The sequence below is a fragment of the Mercenaria mercenaria genome, chromosome 6, assembly GCF_021730395.1.
Source record: "Mercenaria mercenaria strain notata chromosome 6, MADL_Memer_1, whole genome shotgun sequence".
NCBI lineage: Eukaryota > Metazoa > Mollusca > Bivalvia > Venerida > Veneridae > Mercenaria > Mercenaria mercenaria.
This window is the reverse complement of record NC_069366.1, coordinates 34,117,225-34,143,735: the sequence shown is the minus strand read 5'-3', so window position 1 is coordinate 34,143,735 and position 26,511 is coordinate 34,117,225. Positions and strand designations below refer to the sequence as shown.

Sequence of the window (26,511 nt, the reverse complement as noted above, 5' to 3'; positions counted from 1 at the left end):
GAGTAGCCACATAAATACCCATATGTAGGAACGTCCGGTCCGTCCGTCCGTCTGTCTGTCACAAAGTTTGTCCACGCAACTCCTCCGACACCACCACATCACAGGAGTGATCACTGCCAAGCCTAGTTATGCATATCGTCAACATTTTCCGGTTCGATGATTTTTAGCGGTATTATGGCCCTTGTTTCATCAAAATTTATGCTGTTTTGGGCCCTGCTCTTATATTATTGGGCATTTTTCCAGTAAACCTCACAGACGTGATAAGTGAAAAGCCTCATCTCATTGTGGATAAGTGAAAAGCCTCATCTCATTGTGCATATTGTCGGCATTTTCCGGTTCTATGATTTTCAATGTAGTTGTGGCCCTTGATTTATAAAGTTTTATAATGTTTCGGCCTCTTCTCTTTTATAATCGGGTAGAATTCAACCTTACAGGAGGTAACAGTACCAAGCCTCATTGTGCATATTCTTGGTATGTTCCGGTTCAGTGATTTTCAGTGGAGTTATGGCTCTTGATTTGTTGTATTTTACCTTGTCCGGTCAACTGCTCCGATACCAAGGGAGGAATTATACCAAACTTTACAGAAATGATCATTGCCAAGCCTGGCTGTGCATATCGTGGTCATGTTCTAGTTCGTTGTTTTCCACAGCAACAGAGTAATTGCCATTGATTGGTCATATACAATAGGGCGGACTTCCACCAAACCTTACAGGAGTGATCAGTGCCAAGTCTTTTTATGTATATTATCGACATGTTCTGGCCCTTGATTGGACATATTTTATAGTGTTTACACTACTTGTTGTAAACAATTTAACTGAATTTCATCAAACCACAGGTGTTTGAAGCTCTATCAACGAAATATATGTGCAGGTTAGATCTCTAGAAGAGATCGTAGATCTGTACTATTTCATTGTATATTAGGTGGGTTGGATATGGTAATGCATATATTTATTGACAGAGCTTCAAGCGCCTGTGATCAAACCTTAAGAGTGATTAGTGTGAAGCATAGTTGTGCTCTACTTAAAAAAAATTTAGCGGAGTAGTGACCCTTCATTTGTCAGAAACAGGTTAGAATTCAACCATACTTCACATGAGTAACCACTGCCAAGCCTAGTTGTGTATATCGTTCAGTGATTTTCCCTGGATTTATGGCTCTAACTTTGTGGCATTTTGCAATTAATGCATGTTAAGCGGTGTACGATGGTTCACTCGAATGTAACTAAGTCAGTACATTGTGCCATTGTCCCGTCAAGTTAAGTACATATTTTTATATCTACCAATTTTTATTAATTTTGCCGACAGAATAATAAAATATATTTATTTTATATCCTCGTAGATAAAAAGCAACGTTTTCATGTGAAAAATGCAAATACCGGAAACAAATCTAAATTTATTTATGGGCCGAAATTTTACGGACACTATTGAAGATCTCTCTCTCTCTTCTGTATTCTTTACAAAATGAACACTTCCTTTTCATTTTGTTCCACGTGTTAGAGTTTTCACGGTATTTCCAAACCTATGAAAATGGGATGAAAGTTGTAGTATTACTTATTATTTATGAACTAGATTTTACCTCCACTGAATTATATTTAAACTCGATGCGATGCGTACAGTTTTCATAATAAAGGAAAGGAAATCGATGAAATACTAAAAATGTTGAGATACAAAGATCAAACAGCGTCTGATGTTATTGCCCCAATCTGACTAAAGTACTTGATCTTCTAAGCGTAGCGTAATAGGAGATGTACTTTAGTCAGATTGTTATTGCCCCTACCCAAAACTGTACTCGTTTTGAAATGTTTTCATATTTTATAAACGCATATACCTTTTCGTTCAGAAGAATTCAACTACTCAAAATTTTGACAGCTCATGCATTTATTGATCCAAATACCCATGAAAGTGTAAACACCCAACCTCTCTATTGAAACCGCAAACCACCCAAGCACGAATTTATAATTCATTTGCTAATGGATTTATCAGGTAAAATGACCCGGTCATACAGGGTTGAACTTCGTGCCTTTCAGGATAAAACCGTTTTTCAGGTAAGTCATTTTAATTACTCACTTTCATTCAGATATTTGACAAGCAAGTAAGGGTCTTTTATGCTTCAATATATCTCAATTACCTACGAAATAACACGACAAATATTACGCTTTTAGATTAAATCATGAGAAAATTTGTCATGATTAACGATCGATATTCTATGTATACTATGGACGCCACAGCTGTCTGAAATTGCAAATATATCATAGCTCCTGTAGGTCTCTAGTTTTAAATTCACGTGTACGCACTTTCAGTTTAGATATCTGACACGAAAATAAATTAAGGGTCAATGACAACAGGGAGAAAATGAATCGACTAAATTTACATTACTAGTTATCGTGAAGATCACTATCGTAATGGCTCGTATCTGAAGTATTTTTCTATGTGTTATATGGAACGCATGAGCTGTCAGAAATTGCAAAGTATTAAACTTATGTAAACATAATAAGCGTAACGCTTAATACGACGCAAATAAAATGATATTGAAAAAAACTAAACTTTTATGGAAGGTGCATACCATCCAGAAATATCTGATAAAACACGGATCGCCATGATTAGAATTACTATTCTCCTAACATCACACTGGCCATAGCTTTATCAGATCAAGTGGTTCCAACGTTGTTTGAGCGGTGAATTTTACGCCGATCAGATGGAGAAATATGGCCTATACTACAAATTTCCGGTCTTGTAAGTATGATTTAAAGGAATTTCTACCCGATAAATAACGAATCAAATGAAAACGATGGGCGCGCCTGGAGCGTAAATGTGTCTATGTTTTAGCACATGTGTCCATTTAGCTGAGATTTGTGCCGTTAATTCAAACACTTCTGTACAGTCTGGCGGGGGAAGGAGATTTTTGACAGTTTTTGACTATATCGCCTCAAATATAGTGTTCACTTTTCTCTATTTTATCGGGAACAAGTAACTGTTAAAACACTTTTTATGTAAAGGACTACCTCTTAAAACAAAGCGTGTGTATTTTCATAGAATTATTCAGGGTTGTTTCTGAAAACTCGACCGGAAACCTAATGCAACGCCGTTTCGAGTGGGTCGCTATGCAACGCAATCAAGTGGATACCGTTCTGTGTCTTACTTGCGAAGTCTTATCCGTCTTAAAAACAGTCATTAAAGCCTAACAATGAATAAATTTAGAGAGTTTTATACCATTATAATGATCCCGCCATTTCTAATATAATTGTACTTTTACACTTTTATGCTCGCTTGATATTTAACATAATATCATTAAGTAAATAACAGTATTAGTTCGTAAAAACAAGAACCAGTTCACGGATATTTATCTCCTCCACGAATGGTACTGAACAGCATACCAAAAGCGGGTTGACTCTTTAAATCAGTATAGTTACAGCTGGTTACTTTTTAGAAGGAAGAGACAGATATTTTAGACATTGCAAGCGACAAGGCTGTCCTGAGACAACTTTCTGAAGCAAAGATACATTATTTTACAATATTTCTAACTCTTATCAAATCGAATAAGTACCCGTTGGCAAACATCGCTTTTCTTCTTTGATTAGAGACAGTTACATAGTACAACTGTTGCACATCTCTGTTAGTATTGCTGGTCCGTTTATTTTCTTTCATTGATGTCTGTATATCATTTGTATTTTCATTTTTGAACGGCGACCATAGAGATTTATTACGTCGTTTCTGTTCTATGGAGGACTAGTAAAATCTTGTCTTTTCCTTGGCCAATTTTAACGTTCTCTGTGATTTATCTCTCTGAAAATAAATGAACGCTACACCAGGAATATGAACGAAAATATATACAAACAAGTGATCAATACTTTCATCATGGACCAAATTTTATTTATTTTTGTATGAACAGCTTAAATGCACAACAAATCAGTAATGGAATCGCCATGTATTGGACTAAAAAGTAACCAGCTGTAACTATACTGATTTAAAGAGTCAACCCGCTTTTGGTATGCTGTTCAGTACCATTCGTGGAGGAGATAAATATCCGTGAACTGGTTCTTGTTTTTTACGAACTATTACCTTTATTTACTTAATGATATTGTTCGGTGTTCATCCTTGCTTTATGTTTTTGTGTTGATGTTTTTGACAATGTCCGCAAAAATATGTTAAATGTTAAGCGGGCATAAAATATGTAAAAGTACAATATATTAGAAATGACGGAATCATTATAATGATATAAAACTCTCTAAATTTATTCATTGTTAGGCTTTAATGAATGTTTTTAAGACGGATAAGACTTCGCAAGTAAGAAACAGAACGGTATCCACTTGATTGCGTTGCATAGCGACCCACTCGAAACGGCGTTGTATTAGGTTTTCGGCCGATTTTTCAGAAACAACCCTGAATAATTCTATGAAAATACACACGCTTTGTTTTAAGAGGTAGTCCTTTACATAAAAAGTGTTTTAACAGTTATTTGTTCCCGATAAACACTATATAATATTTGAGGCGATATAGTCAAAACTGTCAAAAATCTCCTTCCCCCGCCGGACTGTACAGGAGTGTTTGAATAAACGGCACAAATCTCAGCTAAATGGACACATGTGCTAAAAAATGGACACATTTGCGCTCCAGGTGCACCCATCGTTTTCATTCGATTCGTTATTCAACGGGTAGAAATTCCTTTAAATCATACTTACAAGACATGAAATTTGTAGTATCGGCCATATTTCTCCATCTGATCGGCGTAAAATTCACCGCTCAAACAACGTTGGAACCACTTGATCTGATAAAGCTATGGCCAGTTGAACATTTATTGTTCGACGCACGGCAAATGATTTCAAATTGGTTTTAGTTTGTTTTGCATCATCGCCTTCTAGACATTTATCAGTTGTAACTTTGAATATATTGAATTAACTTATTCACTATTTAAATAACACCAAGTGATGGTTGCGATACAACCAAAAAATGCTGGTTCTTGTAATGAAATAAGTTCATTTATAAATTCGTTACATGTATATGCACATACATGTGCGTGTCCTTTTTAGTCGAGATCGAAAGCTGACGACATTCTTTGATTTCATCCTTGTCATGCTGGACAGGATTGATTCTGTCTTAGTGCCAAGTGTAGATCTTGATCAGCTTGCACATCCGTGTAGTCAGATCAAGATCTGCACTGCTCGCCATTCAATCAGTATCTTTTTGGAAAGCACCCCTTTTATTAGTTATTGGTACTGCCCAAATTGAAAGATGGACAAGTTCTTTATAGTTTAGAAGGGTAAGGGTTAATAAAAAGTTTCGGTATCTCAATAATGTACGCTTTTAATGATTTATTAAAAAAATAATTACAAACCCCCGGGTATCGCGTTAGTTGGTTTATTAATTATAAATATGCGTAATAACACTTTTTTCTCTTCAGGGAGAAGCGTACTGTAACATCTAAAGTATGTCTACTTCTTTTGTAAATTGTTTTATTTGACATGTCAAAATATTTGTATGGAACTTTTGTAAGCTTAAAGTTAACTGTAAGAAACTGGTATATCAAAACATTTTCAAGGTTTTCACTGAAATAACGCGAAATCTCTATAAAAATAGCAACTATAGATATATTGTAGTAGCAAATATTTTAGTAGGATATTTCAAATGTTACATGCACAATTTTTCACTTGTTTCCTTCTAAAAACAAGAGAAAAATTACGTTTGTAACGTTATGATTACGAGACATTTTATCCGTATGTCATACACAACTTTTTTAGGCTATGTTAGCAGTACAGAAAAAAAGCACTAGCCTAAAAGAATAAACATTGTGTCAACTGTAAGAATCCGTTATTATTATGAAGTCTATTCAGTTATCTGTATAACAATACTTTGGTGTTAGGATTGGGGTTGGTTTGGGGAGAGAGGCCTCCGTGGTCGAGTGGTTAAAGTCGCTGATTTCAAATCACTTGCCTCTCACAGATGTGGGTTCGAGCCTCGCTTGGGGTGTACAATTTTTCATACGAGGAAGCCATCCAGCTGGTTTACGAACGGCCATTGATTCTACCCAGGTTCCCGCACGAAATGAAATTTTGTCCGGAGGAGCACCTGGGATCATCTTCACCATGAAAAGCTTGAAAGTTGCCATATGAACTATAATTGTGTCGGTGTGATGTTAAACACAACCAAAACAAGAGTAAACGCTGCTGGGGCGTGACAAACAAAAGTAAACGCTGTTGGGGCGTGACACATTTTAGTACATCTCGTGAACAGACGCATTCCAACTTAGTCTGCTATCGTTTTGCTTGGTTGCGTTCTTTGCACATAAATGATTTTTAGCTCGACTTTTCGAAGAAAAAGTAGAGCTATTGCACTCGCCCCGGCGTCGGCGTCGGCGTCGCCGTTGGTTAAAGTTTTTGATAAAGTCAAATATCTCTGTTACTATCAAAGCTATTGACTTGAAACTTAAAATAGTTATTTAGTTATTTACTATCAAAGTCTACACCAGGAGAAACAATCCCCATAACTCTGATTTGAATTTTGACAGAATTATGCCCCTTTTTAACTTAGAATTTTTGGTTAAAGTTTTTGATAAAGTCAAATATCTCTGTTACTATCAAAGCTATTGACTTGAAACTTAAAATAGTTATTTACTTTCAAAGTATACATCAGGAGAAACAATCCCCATAAATCTGATTTGAATTTTGACAGAATTATGCCCCTTTTTAACTTAGAATTTTTGGTTAAAGTTTTTGATAAAGTCAAATATCTCTGTTACTATCAAAGCTATTGACTTGAAACTTAAAATATTATTTACTATCAAAGTCTACACCAGGAGAAACAGTCCCCATAACTCTGATTTGAATTTTGACAGAATTATGCCCCTTTTTAACTTAGAATTTTTGGTTAAAGTTTTTGATAGTCAAATATCTCTGTTACTATCAAAGCTTTTGACTTGAAACTTAAAATACTTATTTACTATCAAAGTCTACACCTGGAGAAACAATCCCCATAACACTGAAATGAATTTTGACAGAATTATGCCCCTTTTTAACTTAGAAATTTTGTTAAAATTTTTGATAAAGTCAAATATCTCTATTACTATTAAAGCTTTTGACTTGAAACTCAAAATAGTTATTTACTATCAAAATCTACACCAGGAGACACAATTCTTAGAATTTTTTAGTTAAAGTTTTTGATAAAGTCAAATATCTGTTACTATCATAACTATCAAAGCTTTTGACTCGAAACTTAAAATAGTTATTTACCATCAAAGTATACACCAGGAGAAACAATCCCCATAACTCTGATTTGAATTTTAACAGAGTTATGCTCCTTTTTAACTTGGATTTTTTTACTGGCAAAGCTCAAATTCAGAGTCAAACACTGAGAAAAGTCGAGCGCGCTGTCTTACGGACAGCTCTTGTTGTTTGTTATTGTTGAATTAGCAATGAAACGAACTTTTCCAGTTTGACTTTGTCCTTGGGATTGGGCACCTCTGGAGATAAATTATCAGTTCGATATGTTATCAATTATTCAGTATGCGTATTCATATTTGTCGAACTGTGCGTTTTAGGTAAAAAATGCGCGATTTAAACGTGCTTGTATTTTCCTGTTCATGTCTCTCATTAGATAAAGTTCTTCTTATCATTTTTATTATTACTATTATTATCATCATCATCATCATCATCATAATAAAGGCCCCTATAGGGTATCATATTATACAGAGGTATTTTGTATCCGGTCTGGTGTCAGTGATATCTCCTGTTTCATAAGTAAACAGAGTATATTGCCATATAAATTCTGAATTTAGTAAGGATAGCGAATGTATGCTCTTTGTTGTTTTCTTTATTCTGGCATCAAAGGCAGTGTCTTTTTTCAGCTAATGTGTAGTCTTCAGTTGTCCAATTTTGTTTTCTTTTCAATTGATGCTTTCATTTTCTTGAAACACATGCTCTGTTGTAAGGTTATCTAAAAATATTCCAAATTATAGTATACATGCATTACAGAGAATTGATAACTTACTTTTCCGAATGAATACAATCAATCGTGTCATATTTATTACAGAAAAAATGACAACTCATACCCTGACAACAGCTTGGCAGAACCAAAGGTCATTTGAAGAGACCAACTTGCAGATGCTGCAAAATGAGGTACTTTGTGACGTCACATTTCTGGTGGGAAGCAACAAACAAGAAATTAAAGCGCACAAATTCCTCCTGGCTAGCCGAAGTCAAATGTTTTATTCTATGTTCTGTAGTTCTCCGGCTGAAACACACGATGCAATTCAAGTTCCTGATATTGAACATGAAGTTATGAAAACAATATTGAGGTGAGTATACAATAATTGGTTAAAATCGCTGACTTCGAATCACTTGCCCCTCAACACTGTTGGTTCACAATTTCGCTTGGAGATTTGAATTCATTCACGTAAGGAAGCCATCTACCTGGCTTACTTAAGATCGATGGTTCTACCAACATTCACGAATAGGCACCTCGGGTCTTTTTCCGCGATCAAAGATAAATAATCGCCATATGAAGTTGTGTCGGTATGGCGTTAAAGTTACCTAGTGTCTAGTGGCAACAAACAGCGTGATCGTTATATATCGCCTATTGCTATATTCTGGTTTGATTGAGAGGGAAAAAATGATACATCACTAACTCACATTCTTAAAATTTCAGTGGTGATTAATTTTCCACTCGGGGGCCTCCGTGGCCGAGTGGTTAAGGTCGCTGACTTCAAATCACTTGCCCCTCACCGATGTGCGTTCGAGCCCTATCACTCGGGGCGTTGAATTCTTCATGTGAGTAAGTTATCCAGCTGGCTAACAGAAGGTCGGTGGTTCTACTCAGGTACCCGCTCGTGATGAAATAATGCACGGAGGGGCACCTGGGGTCTTCCTCCACCATCAAAGCTGGAAAGTCGCCATATGACCTATAATTGTGTCGGTGCGACGTTAAACCCAACAAAATAAATAAATAATTTTCCACTCTTACTTAAAATAAAACAATAAATACTGTACGCATGCTTTCTACTTTACCAGTTTCTTTATTTTCTATTACTATTTTGTTTTGCCTTTCCTGTGTATTTTATAGGTATATCTACACAGAGGACTGCGAAATTAACACAGATTCGGTGATGGCCATTTTACTTGGAGCGAAGAAATATAAGTTAAGTCGACTTGAAGAAAAATGTAGAACTTTTCTGACTAACAGACTAACAGCAGACAATGTGTGTACAATTTTGAAGAATGTTCATGATTTAGAAGAAAAGGAGCTGGAACAAAAGTGTTTGTCGTTCATAATGGAACGAGGAGATGACGCTCTAAATGCTGATGGGTTAACAGCTCTTCCAAAAACTGCCATTCGGAAAATAATCACATCAGACAATCTCCAAGCCGAGGAGAGTACTGTGTATGGAGCTTGTAAAAGATGGGCTGTTGAAAAGTGTAGACAGGAAACAGGAAGTGCTGATTTTTCATCTGCCGATTTACGAAACCAGTTAGGAGATTTGTTACATTTGATAAGATTTCCTTTAATGACGTTTGAAACATTTGCTTCGAGTGCATCTAAAGACGACATTTTAACTGCTGACGAAAAAGTAAGCATTTTCAACTGTATTGCAAACAAGTCTACATCATCAGATTGTAAATTTTCTATGAAGAAAAGAACTGGAATATTCAAAATTCCAGCAGTTAAAGAAGAGCGCTTGATTATTAAAAGGTTTCTAAATGCTCCAAGTAGAGAATGGATGTATAACGGACTACCAGACTCGATCAGTTTCAAGGTTTCGGTAAAAGCAAAGTTTCTAGGTGTCAGTCTATTTTCACCGATAAATGCGGGTAAGATAAAAGGCATATTGAAACTTCAACAGGGTACGACAGATATTTTATACGAAAAAAATATTGAAATAAATTACAGCCCGACAAAAATAAGTGAAGAGGTGATACTTGATAATAATGTTGACATTGTGCCAGGACAGTTGTACACGCTTTACACTAAGCTTACAGGGGGCTATACGTATTATGGTACAGGTGGGCAAACGACTGTATCGGCAGGAAATATTGATGTCTCTTTCGCTGGGAATGATTTCAGTCTAAATGGCACTGACTCTACTGAGGGACAGTTCAATTATATTATTTTAAAAACGGTTTCCAAGGACAGATAACAAGATACATCGTGTTATCTTTATTCACAGTTAAAACATTCTTATTTTTGTCAGATTGCATTATATGCCTTTTAGGATGACACCTGTCATCTAATGTTCTGTATGTAAATTTATTACCTTAATCTCTGCGTCAGTATATGAATAGAAAGAATAAATAAATTGTATTGACATCTTTGCTGGAGACATAGATAAAAAAGCAGTACATCACATGTTTGCATTCTTGGTGGTGCCGTCTTCAAAACTCAGTAGGTGTCTAACATGGTAAATGTTTGTGCAGTATTTAAATATTACTGGGTAATTTATTTTGTACAATAAGCGTAGAGGATGAAAGTGCAGAAATAAAGATTACGCTTAAAACTGGATAAAGATTATGTTTGAGTAAATTAGAAACAAATAAATATTGCTCGGATGGGCGCTTGGAGGTCTTCCTCCATTGTTAACACCTGGGAAGTCGCCATATGACCTATGCAGCAAACCAAACGTTATATTTTCCTAAACCGTTGCTGAGATTTTAAAATGATGTAACAGAAAATTTCCTTTGGTGGCCACCTACCGAGAGTATTCAAGTTATCATCGTTAAAAACATGGCATACCATGCAAATACCATTGAAGTCTACGTAAAGTTAATACAGTTGTGGTGTTTTCTTGAGGGTTAAACACACAATGTTTATTGAACAGCATTTTCACTTCCTTAACGTTGATTATACTACATGTGTTTGATAATTATTACTTGATTCGTTTACGTTCGGGCACATGCTTTCGTTAAAGACCAACACGTCCTCGTAAATACCTGAATGAAAAAGAGCGTAAAAACGTCATGCCCCGTGTTCACAAAGCATGTTTCGGTCTCAGCTGAGTTTGAGTTTGAAATTTTAATATCAATTTTACTAAAACTTTAAGCTTAAATTCCAAATGAGGCTTATCATCAATACTGAATCGTCACTTTAAAATATCTATTTACTTAAAATTAACTCTTAAACATGCTATTTGGATACAAACGAGAAATAAACTTTCATTATCAAACTCAGCTGACTGAAAATGTTTTGTGAACACGGGGCCAGAGTAGCACAAATTCATGTTTACGCTTGTATGCAAGAAAGTTTGCAATAATACGAATTATAAGATAATCGATGTAGCGTATGTATGTTTTATCTGTATTTGCTATTTTGCAAAAAAATAGAAATAGATTTTCAGTTTCTCTCTACATCGTTACTCTTCCCAAGCTGGTGCACGCCATTAAGCTGTAGAACTATATGCTGGTTCCATTCAGCTGTACAACTGTTATGCTTTTTATTGATATAATTGAATAAAACATGTTCATATACAGTAGGTAAAATCAGAATTGCAATTGGATAACTATACACTATTTTCTTCTAGGTATGTAACATATTTTCTTACATAAGTTACTTTGTATTAATTGAATATTCGATAGTGCATGTTATCAAAGCAAAAAAGCTATAAGTATATTTTGCTTTCTGTTAATATTTTTTCAGGCTAAATGTCGTAACACTTTGAGTTTCTTAAGGTAGTGGACCCACAATGACAATCGGTAATTTACCTATTCTTCGTTTGCGACTTCGACAATTTCCGTTCAAAGGATGTACGTGTTGAACTATATGAGCCGCGCCATGAGAAAACCAATATAGTGCGTGTGCGATCAGCATGGATCCAGACCAGCCTCCGCATCCGCGCAGTCTGGTCACGATCCATGCTGTTCGCTAACAGTTTCTCTAATTGTAATAGGCTTTGAAAGCGAACAGTTTGGATCCTGACCAGACTGCACGGATGCGTAGGCTGGTCTGGATGTACCCATGCTGGTCGCAAACGCACTATGTTGGTTTTCTCATGGCGCGGCTTAATTATGTATGTCCGAAGAATTCCAAAGTACGTAATCACACGAACATTGTTGAGTGACATTGCGGGTCCATGAAATAGTGTAAACGCATAGTAGTGAGACGTTTACTTTGCCAAACTGGAGCAAAATTGCTTTATTCCACTACTAAACTTTCCAGTGTTTGTTCTTACTATATGTTTTACGTAATGATGAAAAAACTAAATTCATGACAGATATACGACATGAATTTACGAAGAATTAAATCGAATGAATATGTGTCTATTAAAAGTTTCTGTTTCTTTAATTAGAACGAATGATATAAAAACACGTCAGTCAACTAGTTCAGGCTGGGAATGGGTTATTGAATCAATGCATGTCAAAATGAGGCTGTATGCTTTTCTTAAGGCCGATTCTCTAAAAGACTGGACCGATCAAAGTCCGTTTGATCTGATCAAAATCACACTCGCTAGAACAATCAGCATGTCGGTACAAAAATGCCTTAATGAACTTGCAAGAGTTGTCGTAATACACAAACCGCATTGATTAGAAAACGTTTAGACGTGAATAGCACTGATCAGCATTTTTTCCACTTATTGAGCGGACCATGATGTTTAGTAACACTGACCTTGACATCGACCCTCTTTCACTCCATATGCGGGGGCCTAAACCCTCTTTGATCCCATATGCGGGGGTCTCCGGACCGAGTAGTTAAGGTCGCTGACTTCAAATTACTACAGATGACTTAGCGATGTGGGTTCGAAACCCACTCGGGGCGTTGAATTCTTCATGTGAGGAAGTCATCCAGCTGGCTGACGGAAGGTCAGTGGTTCTGAGGTCTTCCTCATCCATCAAAGCTGGAAAGTCGCCATATGACCTATAATTGTGTCGGTGCAACGTTAAACTATTCAAAATAAGATAAATAAATTGACCCAATGTGTCAATTCAGACACACCTTCCCTTACCTGAAACAAAATGTAGAAAAAAAATGTGTTTCATTTTATACCAATTTCAAATTGTTGAGTAGACAAAGTGACGCATTCAGTCGGCAAACCATCATCCTCTAAGGACGTTCGTTCGTATGTGTTCAAATACATTTGGCACTCGATATTCTCAAATCCTGCTATCTTAAAGACAGTTTTTAAGTTCCGTCCAGAGAAAACGCACACAAAATGTCATTTTAAGTCGAATTTCGGTTATCTCGAAGTAAAACGTTTGCTCCGATGGAATTCGAGATATAGAGTTTCAAGTGTGTACTTGCCTAACGCTCGGAGAGTATGCATGTAATCACATCAAACGAACATTGCCGTCAGTGTCATGTTTCATGTTGCGGTTTATTCGCATATTCGAGATGCTGTATACTTTAATCCTAGTTCATATATTGTTTAGTTTATTAACAAATCTTGCTTTAGGTAACTAAGAAAGCGTCCAGATTTATTTAGATTAAGCATTTATTTACTGTATTTTGAGCAAGGTGATTTTCAAGACTACTAACAAGCAGTTCTAGCATGGAAAATGGAGGTGTTATTCAGTCGATATCACGTCAGCTTCAAAAAGCAAAGAGAAAAATTCAGGTAAGAACGAATGAGAACAAAGAAGTAAGAATTATTACTTTCTCTAGAAGAGTTATAAAAAGTGAGCACTGGCCACTCAACCAATCCCAACCGATGCCAAAAGGGCGACTTTGTCACTTGTATAACAAAAACAAGGATAAAATATCCAACAGGATAGGTCCGTTCTCAAGGACACAGTCTCCTAAAATCGCAACACACAGCAGTGCACGCATGGCCATACATACAACCAACACAAACGCAAGCAAAGCAAAGCAAAACACACAGACAACGATGATAAACGAAATAAAATTATTACAGTTGGGCACCATCTTAGAACGGTAAGTGGCAAAAAAAATCACCGGGGATTTTAAATCGGTTTATGGTACGCACTTAACGTCCATTTTTCTCTGGAACAACGAAATATGGCATAAGATATAAAAAAAAGAATTAGAAACTTCTCTTCATAACTTTTCGAACATCTTCACTGTATGAGTTAGATGGATCTCAGTACAGTATCAAAATGCATATTCCTTTGCTAGATATCTTAGTAGAATAGAGATATAGTTAACAATTTGTCATAACTCAACAATAGGTCGGGGTTCGAACCACAGTCTTACATGCATGATTAAGTATGTTATTTAGCTTACACTTGAATACATGAAACTAAGTAAAACAGTTGGGCAATACACAAAAATAAAACCTATGTGTAGGTTACTAACCGAGTAGGAGGTGTTCATGAAATGAAAATACCCGCGCTCGTGCGAATCGTGACTCCGAGAGAAAACATGACGATCGTGATTCAAAGGTCAAAATTTACAATATTTAAAAAAGAAGTACACATTTGTAAATGCTACTTGACGCAGGTATTGTCTATTTTCCGTAATTATTGACCTGGCACTCATTAATCTTCACCTACGGTGCCCCTAAAGTGACATGTTATGCACTTTTTTTCCACTTAGGTAATGTGAGACTTTTTTTATTTCGTTTAAACGAAATCATTTCGTTTTAACGAATTAGTTATTTCGTTTAAACGAAATGTTATTTCGTTTAAACGAAATAACTATTTCGTTTAAACGAAATAACTAATTCGTTTAAACGAAATGATTTCGTTTAAACGAAATGTTCGTTTAAACGAATTAGTTATTTAAACGAAATCATTTCGTTTAAACGAATTAGTTATTTCGTTTAAACGAATTAGTTATTTCGTTTAAACGAAATAAAAAAAGTCTCACATTACCTAAGTGGAAAAAAAGTGCGTAACATGTCACTTTAGGGGCACCGTATTCACCAGTATTTTCGGGTGTTTCCATTATTTTACGAAATATTTGTATCCTAAAATAACCAATATAAATAACCAATGGCACGGTGGCATAGTGGTAGCTATCTGACTGCCACGCACGATACCACGAGTTCAAAATCACCTCAGACCATTTTTTTTAATTCAATGTAATGTTGTTATTGATGTTACTTTTACTCTTACAATATCTGTGTAACATATTTCACGAAACCTGATTGTTTTCTCTTGTAGATCTAGTATTCATTTTCAGGAAACGCTGGTGAGAAATACTTTGTCTTTATCTAAGATACTTTTAAATATGTTTTTTTTTTTCAACATTTTCCATAACGTTTATAGACCATAATGTTTGATCCGATAAATATGGCAATATTTCTACCGATAAAATTTGCGGAAAAAATGGTCGGTACGCAGGAGTTGAACCAAAAATGCAGTTTAGCAGCTAAACGTCTTGTAGGCACAGCTATTTGCACATGTGACATTATGAAAATTATAAAGAAATATATACGCAATATTTATATCGCTATGGTATGATACTTGTGCACGTGCGCAGGTATGGTATGTAGGTATTCATTTTGGTTATTAACCCGCAGAGAACAATAGAACAGTTGTGTAATGAATTATGACAACATGTATGCCTATAGCATCCTCGTGTTTGTTTCGTCATTATTGTATATCTACTGGCTTCTTATAACTTTATCACATGTACTTATGTCTGTCAGTTACATCTATTCAAACGTGTTTGTGTTAATTGTAATACATATTGATATATCAAAAGCACAATTATACTGATTTATTTTACCTTTTCAGAACACAATCAGAACACCTTCTTTGCAGAAAACTACTTGTACTGCTCTCGCTTTTGTGATACTTGTGCATGTGTACTATAACTATAAGACAACGGAAGTAGATCTTTCAGTCGATAATGATGTCACAAAAAACAAGTTCGGCAATCACTTCACTGAAGAACACAAGCTAGACAATAAATTAACTGAAAACAAGTTAAAAAATCAGTTCAGTGCACATACTGTAGTGACTAAGAAAACAAATCGGCCACATATTATATTAATGGTTGCTGATGATTTGGGGTATAATGACGTCAGTTATCATGGTTCCGAAATTAATACGCCAAATATTGATTTACTAGCGAAGACTGGGGTGCGGTTAGAGAATTATTACGTTCAACCCGAAGGTACAGCGACACGAAGCCAGCTTCTCTCTGGAAGATACCAGGTAAGAATAAGTAGTTTAACTTTTCTATCCATGTATATTTTAAATTTTCCAAAATATGACCGAACATTTATCGGTTTTTCCCGAATTCGTTTTATTTTGTCTTGTGGCAGATTATGTCGAAAACATTTCTTGCTTAACTTCACACAACAATTTTGTTTTGTCGAAGACGAAATGTGACCGACCGAATTTAAACGACTCGATGTACAATGTTTAAGTGGCAGAGGCCAGTTTCGGCCCGGGTACGTTTTTTAAATAAAATAGACCGATGCACTTTAAAGGCATTTATATTCAACTGGTTATTTATGATGTTTATAAAACTGAGGATTCCTGCGTACGAGTAGTTATTGTGTAAAGTAAATATGTGCTTGAATCGATTTTCCTAGCTCCGTGTAGGCGGCTGGGTCTAAAGTCTTACCTGAGGTAACGGAATTCAGACGAAATGGAAACGGTCATTCATTCATCGAGATTCAGCTCAAAATAGCGGAAAAAGTAAACGGTTATGAGACACTTTTCTTCCCACCATTATTTTCGTCTGGCCACATGGCTTTAAAAATATGCATGTGTTTTAGGTCAGTCGTTTGCAGATAATACGGTACAGGTCGCGCAAGGTGTGCATTTTGGGCCATTTTTGCCTCAAAATTTAGTGTCCTAAAACCTGCGTTTTACTCGTTTTTATCACAGAAGCAAGAGAATCGACAGGCTGAAAATGTCACATAATGAAGTACTAAGTCTATGCAATACATTCGCTCAAACTTGCCTTGAATTTATCAAAATTGGATTTTTCATTTTTTTTTTCGCACTGGTATAAGCGCAGATTTGTGAAATTTTCAAATCTACTGTCCCTTGCCCCCATGTATGTGTGTTTGTTCGGGTTTTATGTATGTGTGTTTGTTCGGGTTTTGGTAGTAGATGCCAGTTTTTGGGACTTTTCGCAAGCCGGCCGGAGACCGTCTTCCTTCGATTAAGCAGAAATCAACTAAACAATGTGATTTGAAAGAAATAAAGCATATAGTTATCATGTATTTGTATGTTTTCTTAAAATACAATAGAAATATTTGCAATTTATAAGATTATGTAGTCCATAGGTAGCTAATAGTGAAACATGGGTTCTCGAAAATATGGACAAATTTTCCAAAATATTGCCATATTTGGCCTTGTGGCAAAAAGTTAGGGGAAAAGCAGGAGTCCAACAATGCAATGCACAGTGCCTTGAACACAAGCCTCTCCTGTACCTATTCTGCATAACAAAAGTATCTGTCAACGGATCACATTTTTTCAGTACTCCTTCTTGAATTATGCCTCCTCTGTTGTTTTGACATTTGCACATAGAGCCAGCAGTCAACATTCGTAGTTTCGAATCTGACCAACTTCAGGGCACTAATTCCGTTCCGGTCGGCTGAATATTTGTCAGAAGTTTTTGAATGTCCATTTCACAGCAACAAACGGCACAAAATCCGCATTGAATATCATTATGAATGAAAACATGACCTTCAGTTTTGACACTTACCTTTATTTTAAGATTTTGACCCTGGACAATTCGCATCTAAGGCTGGAAACTATCAACTGCTACCTTTATGTATGTATGTTTGTTCGGGTTTTATGTATGTGTGTTTGTTCGGGTTTTATGTATGTGTGTTTGTTCGGGTTTAGAGTAAACATGCCGTAAACACGTGACATAATACCCTACCCGGTCAACTGATACTGGACACCGGACTGGTCAGTTCTAGAACTATCCTCTTTTATGCGCGCCAAGCGAGGAACGGTTACAATGACAAGTTCCGCGTCTGTGGTTTGACGCGACTAGGGATCAAATCAACGACCTCTAGCAGCCGAAGCGACACTCGACCGACGGTGTAAAAGAGTTACTCGTTTTCCTTTTTTTCCTCTTCTACAAAGTGTGATTTTGTTTTAATTTTAAGGATAAGTTCTCTCGAGATCAAACAAAACAATGGTCAGCCTACAGGAGTCTCGATGCATCACATTTTTGTTGTTGGTGTAATTTACTTGCATAAAATCGTTGGAGAATGTGTTGTTGATAAAAAATATACATATTTCTTTTCGTATAATTCATTCAATAATTTAACAAACAAACAATCGTTAATTTACTATTACTGCACAGGTTTAATTACATTTTACGCTACGTTTAAACACGCTAAAATAAAGAATAGTGCGAAAAACGTCATTTGCAGTAATTGCGGAAGAGTATAAATGGAAATCGCGTTCTACTTGAAATTCCTATACAAACTTAACTCGAAATTTGCAGATACTAGGTCGAAATCGTCAGTTTTTAACTGGAAATTTCGCGTTGATAAGTTTCAAGTTAGTTTCGGGCTTTATATTTCGCAAAATTCGAACGTCTGGCCGTAAGTCAAAGGCCAAAAAGAGTATGTAAGAAAATGTATTTACCTCCACATCCATATATATTACGAAATAATCGCTTGAGAGTGACTGTTTAGCGATATATCGACAGAGTGTCGTTACCGCCTTATTCGGATTATCCCATCCGCAACCACAACAAGTAAGAGGTTATTGTAATATAATATTATTCAACAAATAAACATACACTTATACCAAACCTGATACCAACTGGAACTTCTGTCACGTCACATGAGAAACATTAATCGTATCACATATTAGTGGTAGCGATTGGGAAAGAAGACAATCCTCGTACTATAACAGACACGTGCGGGCAGTGCCTTTCGGTTACACACGTGCCATTGAGAAGCGCTCTCAATATACAGTGGTAACGAGCAAGTAATTATGGGTCAGAAATGTTCATCTTCCTGCAAAGGAAGCACTGTTACATTTGTCCGGGATTTTTTTTCAAAATAATTACCCTGATGTCTGATTTTGCGTATAATTAATTTTCATTTCAGATACATACTGGTCTACAGCATGATGTTATTTGGCCAGCAGAGCCCCGGGGTCTTCCTTTGGACAGTCCGATCATAGCTGACAAGCTCAAAGAAGTTGGATATGCAACGCATATGGTAGGCAAGTGGAACCTGGGGTTCTTTAAAAAAGAATACACGCCGACATATAGAGGGTTCGACAGCTTCTTCGGTACGTTTCAATACATTCAGACTTAACCCTGAACGGTTGTAGTCAGAATGTATCAAAACTTTGTTTATTTGTCTTTCCAACACTGGGTCCGTGAAAAGCCTTCCCTGTATGTGGTATTAGTGTTGTTATACTTTCTGGTCTGTTTGGAACATGAGAGGCATTCGATGTATATTTGTTCTTTTTAAGTCGTTACAATGGGATGTGAAGGTAGTTGCATATTTCATAACCTTTCATTAAGAGACTCAATTAAGCCGAGTTTACTATCATTTTTCTGTCTGCATTCTTTACTTCCAAGGGATCCTCTTTATATAGATTTTAAATAAAGGGCATTTGTTCAATTTTTACTTTCCAAATATCAAATTTGATTATTGGAAGTAACACAGTTGAAGTTAATGCTGTTTTAAAGGAAGGCTGCCTTATTTCTTTTTTTATCAATAAGGACTATTTTTATGGTCTTAAACCTCTCTCTATACCACCGAAGGTTTTCTAAATGGTCACCAGGACTACTACACCCACCGTACTAAGTTCGAGCAATGGAGTGGATATGATTTACTGGAGAACGAAAAACCTGCTGATGTAGAAAAATACAACGGAATATATTCTACACACTTATTTACAGGAAAGGTCATTGACATCTTAAATACGCACAATAAAACTAAGGTTAGTTTTGTCTATCCTGTAGCGTACACAGTACAGTGTGAATGCAATACAATGTAGCAGGTCAGAACTGACTATACCCATTTTACATTTAGAGAATTACTATTTATGATATAAAGCTTCTTATGTATATATATTGATAGTTTACATGGATTTATTTTAGATCGATTGTGATCTCGAGTCCGCTTCCTGGAAAAACCAGTGCTAATCACATATGAGAAGGTGTGGCCGTGACACCCACGACCCCAGAATTTCGCCTTTTCTATTTTCTTATCGTTTTTTTACACTATTTTGTTACTTTACCAGGTGCATTTTGATTTGACAGAAGGTCTATTTAGCAATGTTCTTCATTCCACATAATCATATTTTATGTAACATCTTTCATGATTGTGTTATCCGGTGATTATACATGTTACGAATTCTCATCGAGTTGTATTGTTGTTTAGCCTTTTTTTTTCTTTTTTTTTTTGAAAAAATTCCAAATGAACTTCGGGATCTCTCTCGAATTATCGATACTTCAGCTCAATATTTCGTCGTCTCCTTTCAGCCACTGTTTTTGTACATTCCGTTTCAAGCACCTCATACACCGTTACAAGTTCCGGATAGTTACGTCAAACCATACGAAGGGAGCATCCCTGATCTAAAAAGAAGGACATATGCAGGTACTTATTTTGACATTCATGTATATCTATAAAGTTGAAATATTGGCTTTTGAAACTATGACAACTATGAAATAGATGAAACGTGTTATTTAAAGGTTAACAGTTACATAATTTGTCTAATTAATCACATGCCTCTAATTTGTAATAAGCAGTTCTGTATATCAGCTGTTTACTTAAATATGCTTGGATGAAATTAATAGATACTGCTTCTGGTCGGGTGCTGGGTTGGATCCACTTTATTCTCTCACTGTTACACTGAAAGAATGACCAAAAAAGGATCATTATTAAAATGACATTTTAAACTGACAACCATTTTGAAATTTATGAAAATTTATGAAAATAATATATATATTTATAAACTTCTAAGAATGATGACAGAAACTACCAAATATAAGTGAGTGCGTCGGATAGCGCAATGAATCTTTCTGCTATTATTCTCGGCACCGAATACTATAATTAGGTTTAAACATGAAATGCAATGGTTCCTCACCCTATGACTGAAGATGGTTATGGTATTTCTTTACTCAGCAACTTCGATTTGAATTTGAATGTGTTATAGAAGAAATTGATAACGTAAAATCTGGCATTTTGTTTTACGTTGCCCTGGAAACAGTTTGTTGTTAAAAGAATCCTTCAAAAATATTATTGAATTGCAATTTAGAACACAAATTCGCCATTTCTTATATGTATATCTTTACTTAATTTAACATAACTGGAGAAGGGGCATTTAAAGTTAAGGTGTTAGGTTATCCTTGAGCGAAGTTTCATGAATTTACTAGTTTTAAAATATAATTACCAAATGGTTTACAAGACTTAAGAAAGATTTTGTACAGAAACCACTATACAAATGTATTTAGAAATATGGCTCTACCTTGAAAACGTATAATTCTGATACTATCAATAGAACAAAATGAAACTTCTTTTTCTTTTTTTTATTCAATAAGAACAAGACCATGCTTTTTGTATCTAACGTATTTCTCCATGTATTTCAAGTTGTGAAAATGTTACAAAACATGTAAAATTGTAGAACTATCAAAATTGCAATATTTGGTTTAATTTCAAATTGAGCACAATATTTTTATATTTTGTTACCCGAAGTGCCTAAATAAGTATCTGAGAAACACAGTCATAACAAATCTCGCGAATCATTTTTGTTTTTAAAGACATTTGGTATTTTCCAAAAAATAGACCAGGGACAGTCAAAGTATTATGTTGCAAAAGCTTAAATCTAAGTTTTCGAAAAACATTCTTCTAGCCTGACTACTTGTTTTGAAAATATTTGAATATATTTTTAATCGAGCAATGTCCTATGAATTCATTTGATTTTAAAAGATTCAATGGAAATCCACATGGGCCGCGGTAACCGAAAACACAGTTAAATATGTATACATGTAATGAAATTAAATGGGGTGCATATTAATTACTACATGGGATCGTTTCATGATTTAAATCTGAAAATTTGATTTTTAGGACTTGTGTCATGTATGGATGAAGCAGTTGGAAATATAACCAAGGCACTGAAAGTACTAGGATATATGAGCAACTCTTTGTTGATATTCACAACCGGTAAATTTAGATGTGTTACTATAGTTAGATTTTTGAAATTTCGTTTCTGGGGTAACAAACTTGAGTATTAAAAGAATAGAACTGGACCCCTTGCATGATCGTACGAGACGACTATAACAGGGTCTGAATACTTGTTTTTTCTGTATCTCTGTGATTCCACCAAGTATAGAAGTTTATGTTTATTTCGATGTAAATGACATGTAAAACCAAAAGATTTTAATCATGTTTGGCGCAATATAATCTGTAGGACTGTTTTGAAATGAGACTCTTGGTGAAACCGTTACGTTCTAGCTGAAGACAAATGGTCTATAATATGGATAATAACACTGATGCTATATGATTCTTGCCAATGATCAAATTAGCCAATATCATTTAGATTTTTCCCAAGTTTCGTAAAACTATAACATTAGAGACATAAGCATCACAAACAAGATAACGCCATTTCTAACGTTTTACAAAACATCCAGGTCGAAACAACTTTCTGATAACATTTCATTTTATGTCTTTGTTTATTTTACTTAATTACTTTATGCATATATCAGATACGGACACATTTCTAGATAAAGCGCTCAATTTTGGTTTCAGTATTTTCCACATTTTGTTTTCAAACATAAGAGCTTATCTGAATACAGACATGATGATTTTAAGAATTATAACGAGGTCGAGGTCCATTTTGAATCATTTTCACAAAGACTACTTGAGAATTTGATGTCTCAAATGTGTTAATTGTACAGATGTTAAAGGACGACAGGTGGACGTAAGATGACGTCACATTAGCTCTTCCTCGAATATTTCATGCTCCGTACTGCTAAAAAGTAGACAGCTTGAAATCTACTGAAATAACTAATTACCTCTTTTATTATGACATTATTCATTATTTATTTATCTATATGTTTATCTCATTTATTTTGCACGATAGACATTTTATTCATAGCATGTTCCTAGCTTATTCAAAATTGTAGACAATGGTGCTAACGAAAAAGATGGCGGGAGCAACAAACCACTACGAGGGGGCAAAAGTCAATACTTCGAAGGCGGTATTCGAGCTGTTGGATTTGTATATAGCAAATGGCTTGAATCAACAATGGCGGGAACAGTATCAACAGATCTGATTCACGTAACTGACTGGTTCCCAACTATACTTAATATCGCTAAGGGAGGTACGCAAGGGACAAGACCATTAGATGGGTTTGACCAATGGCTTACTATAACGTGAGTTTTGTTAATATTTAACAGTACATACGATATGAAAGAGTTGCAAAAAAAATTGTCCTTATAAAATTTAACAGGCAAAGCTAGGTTTCATGATCCAGAAAAAACAACCAAGAATCTGCTTGATCCATTTTGTTTCCAAAGTATAAGCCAGTGAACCTGAATTTTTATACTGACATGCCTTACATTCAAGAATCTCATTATAAATGCATGTTACAGTAAGAGGGCGTCGAACAAAAGAGACGAAATATTAATCAACATTGATCCCTTGTCTGTAGCTGAAGGACAACCTTTGTTTAATAACACTTTTGACAGAAGAATTAGTGCTGCACTACGTGTGGATGATTGGAAGATAATGACCGGATACCCAGGTAGTTAGTTTTACTGATTTTCTAAGAATATATATGTGTACAGCGAATGTGTTGTACAGTAAGCAAAATCACTCACAGCCATTCGAAATGCATACATATGGTATCATTTTAAAAGTTGATAACTGGTTATAACATTGGTATACGATGGTAAAATTCAAAAATAACACGTGAATATTTATCTTATATCAACGTTTCGGCGCTTATGCCTTCATCAGGATAAATACATAATGCATAATGCAACCGATGTTGTTGTTTTTTTTTTTTGTTGGTGTTGTTTTTGGTTGCGGGTTTATCCCGCTACCAAAGTTAAGTGTATTTCTGACAATCATGTAGCATCTTTATTTGATTCCAAATCACATCCAAATGATATGTTCATGTGCTACACAAAGTAGTCCCATTCATGAACAATGCGGATGAATTATCAATGATCAAGCAGTTCTTACTCATCCTCTATCCATTCACACTGGCCATTTAGATAATGTAAGACCTGTGAATGATTAGGTATTCCAGCCTATGGTTACATCACTGACTTCCAGCTGGTCATGTAAGGTCAGGCAGAGATTATCTTAGATATGAGGCACATTAGTATTTGTTTCTTATACAGGTATATTTAGAGATGGGCATTTAAAATTAAAATAAATCTAGCAAAACCCGCAACCACCAGACACCTCAAGGCTTTGATTTCCTTTGGGAGCTTTTTTGTTCATACATCACAGAATATATCTAATGGTTGAAATTGACTAAAACGTTGAAAACAAATGGATTTGTAAATCTTCAGGTCATTAATGTGTCTGTATGCTTTTTGTCATCCTAATTTACATGTGACAGTTATATACTACTACTATTCTACTTTAGTGAACGGATCCCGGTCAAAGAACTGGAACGAAACGTATCGTGATGGTGCCCAAAATGTATGGCTGTTCAATATACGGAGAGATCCTAATGAAATGAGGGATGTGTCAGACAAATATCCAGACATTGTGCAGATTATGCTTGGCAGACTTGAGCATTATCAATGATCATCTGTTCCTGCAATAATAAAACCTATAGATGCTAATGCTGACCCAGCAAGGCAAAATGGATTCTGGGGACCATGGTTATAGAACTTTTCTTTTGATATTCAGGAATACTACTCGTTTTAACACATAAAGGAGCATCCGTTATTGTTTTGTGTTGTTTACGTCGTTAAATAATGTTCCTGTATCACAGTGTTGATATTTCTGCAATTTTTCTCTATTATTAATGTATGATTTTCTCAATTTGTGTAACAAAATGTAATATTTATTTTTTCAAGTTATGTACCGTAGTGTTAATGTTGAGACTTCTGAGACTGTGTATGTGTGTTTGTGTATGTGTATTTTTTTTATTCGTGTTAGGCGCATTATTAGGAGACGGAGAGCCAGACAAAGAAAACTTTCGTCCTGTAAACTCCATAGATCATTTAAGGCTTGATAGTATGATTTCAGCAAAGTTTCAGATTCGTGTTTTTCCTTCATTGTAAATCTTTTATTTTTTTTTTAATTTTGTAAAAATGACGTTTGTTTACTCTTCTTTTCAAATCAGTTTAATTTTGCAAAACACCTCGAATCAGTATAATGAAGATTGTAACCTGACGTTTCCTTGTACCCTTGATGATTCTGTTTTCAATTATGACGTTGTATTGCTTTTCGTTGATTCTTGTTTCAGTTCTAGGTTTGACGTTCGTCCTTTGTTACTCTTTTTTTTCAACTGCAAGTGGAATATTGTTACATTGTAATATTAATATTTCAGCTCTTTTTTTTTCAACTGCAAATGGAATATTGTTATATTGTAATATTGATATTTTAACTCGGTCGGTAACAATGATTTTTTTGGTTTTAGTATTGTTTTCAATTGTTCATCTAACATGATTCTTTTAAGCTGAATCCTTCACCTATTAGATATTACTTAGCAAACATTTACTACCGAACGTTGTTTGTTAGCGTTTGTTTTAATTCTGTATATTTGCTTGAACGTATAACCATGTTTTGTTAGCTTTTGATAGTTCTTGTTTTCAATTCCATAGCATTTTAATTATATCAGAACATTGGCTGGAAAAAATAACATTCCGTGTTCAGTTGGTTCTTTTGTGTGTTTTTTTCAGCTGCAAATGTCAATAGATCTACTGACGGTATCCTTGTAAGGCGGACATATAAACATGAATGTTTGTATTAAATAAACAGTACTGACATTGTATTTTTCTTGCCTTTATGGACAGTCAAATGTTTCCATAAAATGAGACTGCTTGTAAATTATACATAACAGTATTAAAAAGGGTCAAATCCAATCTCCTAAACATTTCAAAGATTTTGTATAATTTAACATTTAGGCAACGACCATTCGGAAATTAGGGCGGTGGAGTTGGAGGAAAAATATTTAGATAAATGAATATTATTGTCTTAGTTCAAAGTAACTATACAATCTTGCCTTAATTCTATAAAAGATGCCCTAGAACCTCCAAAACATATTTCAAGTTTTCAATGGTGCGATGACTAATAAAGTGTAAAACTCCATGATGCTTTTCTCCCAAATCCTACATACAATGGACGGAGGGAGTTGATTTTTGTCTTGCAGTTTTCTTAGTCGTGCCCTTAAAAGTTAGGCTCTTGGTGCTCTGACTTCAGACAAGTTGTTGAGTACATTGGTGTAATTATACCTTAGATTTACCTTAATTTTGTTTTACTTTATTAATTTGTTATTTTTGCGCTAATGCAAGAGCCTTTGTTCGCGTTTAAACCCACAGTTTCCTTTATATAGGTTACTGACCGTTCCAAGGCGGTGCCCCTATTTTCAACTGGTTTTCTGTCTGTCTTGTATTGTCTGTTGCGTATGTTTTCTTGTTTGTTGTATGCGTTTTTCCCTCCTCCTTACTCCCCCTATTGCACCCATCCTTTCCCCTTGCATTTACGCTACTTTTTGCATCCCTCCCCC

The 26,511-nt window shown here is 35.3% G+C and overlaps 2 protein-coding genes across 2 annotated transcripts; both read left to right on the top strand.

Moving 5' to 3' along the window:
- The first annotated feature begins 1,897 nt into the window (after positions 1-1,897).
- On the top strand, positions 1,898-10,290 carry LOC123549186 (BTB/POZ domain-containing protein 6-like). Its single transcript, XM_045337061.2, has 3 exons — positions 1,898-2,042; positions 8,020-8,284; positions 9,049-10,290. Exons 2-3 carry the CDS (start codon positions 8,025-8,027, stop codon positions 10,118-10,120), a joined length of 1,332 nt encoding a protein of 443 aa, XP_045192996.2. The 5' UTR covers positions 1,898-2,042; positions 8,020-8,024; the 3' UTR covers positions 10,121-10,290.
- Positions 10,291-10,430: 140 nt separating this feature from the next.
- LOC123549185 (arylsulfatase J-like) lies at positions 10,431-24,879 on the top strand. The gene is made up of 10 exons (XM_045337060.2): positions 10,431-11,497; positions 13,422-13,525; positions 15,609-16,031; positions 18,908-19,094; positions 19,576-19,754; positions 20,299-20,413; positions 21,884-21,979; positions 22,942-23,191; positions 23,411-23,562; positions 24,418-24,879. The coding sequence occupies exons 2-10, from the start codon at positions 13,460-13,462 to the stop codon at positions 24,579-24,581; spliced, it is 1,632 nt and encodes a 543-aa protein (XP_045192995.2). The 5' UTR covers positions 10,431-11,497; positions 13,422-13,459; the 3' UTR covers positions 24,582-24,879.
- The last annotated feature ends 1,632 nt before the right edge of the window (positions 24,880-26,511 follow it).

Bases quoted from the DNA above. Each gene is read 5' to 3' on its own strand.
- LOC123549186 (XM_045337061.2), top strand. From the start codon at position 8,025: ATGACAACTCATACCCTGACAACAGCTTGGCAGAACCAAAGGTCATTT. The intron at 8,285-9,048 runs GTGAGTATACAA...TGTATTTTATAG, and splicing joins GTTATGAAAACAATATTGAG to GTATATCTACACAGAGGACT.
- LOC123549185 (XM_045337060.2), top strand. From the start codon at position 13,460: ATGGAAAATGGAGGTGTTATTCAGTCGATATCACGTCAGCTTCAAAAA. The intron at 13,526-15,608 runs GTAAGAACGAAT...TTACCTTTTCAG, and splicing joins AAGCAAAGAGAAAAATTCAG to AACACAATCAGAACACCTTC. The intron at 19,095-19,575 runs GTACGTTTCAAT...ATACCACCGAAG, and splicing joins AGGGTTCGACAGCTTCTTCG to GTTTTCTAAATGGTCACCAG.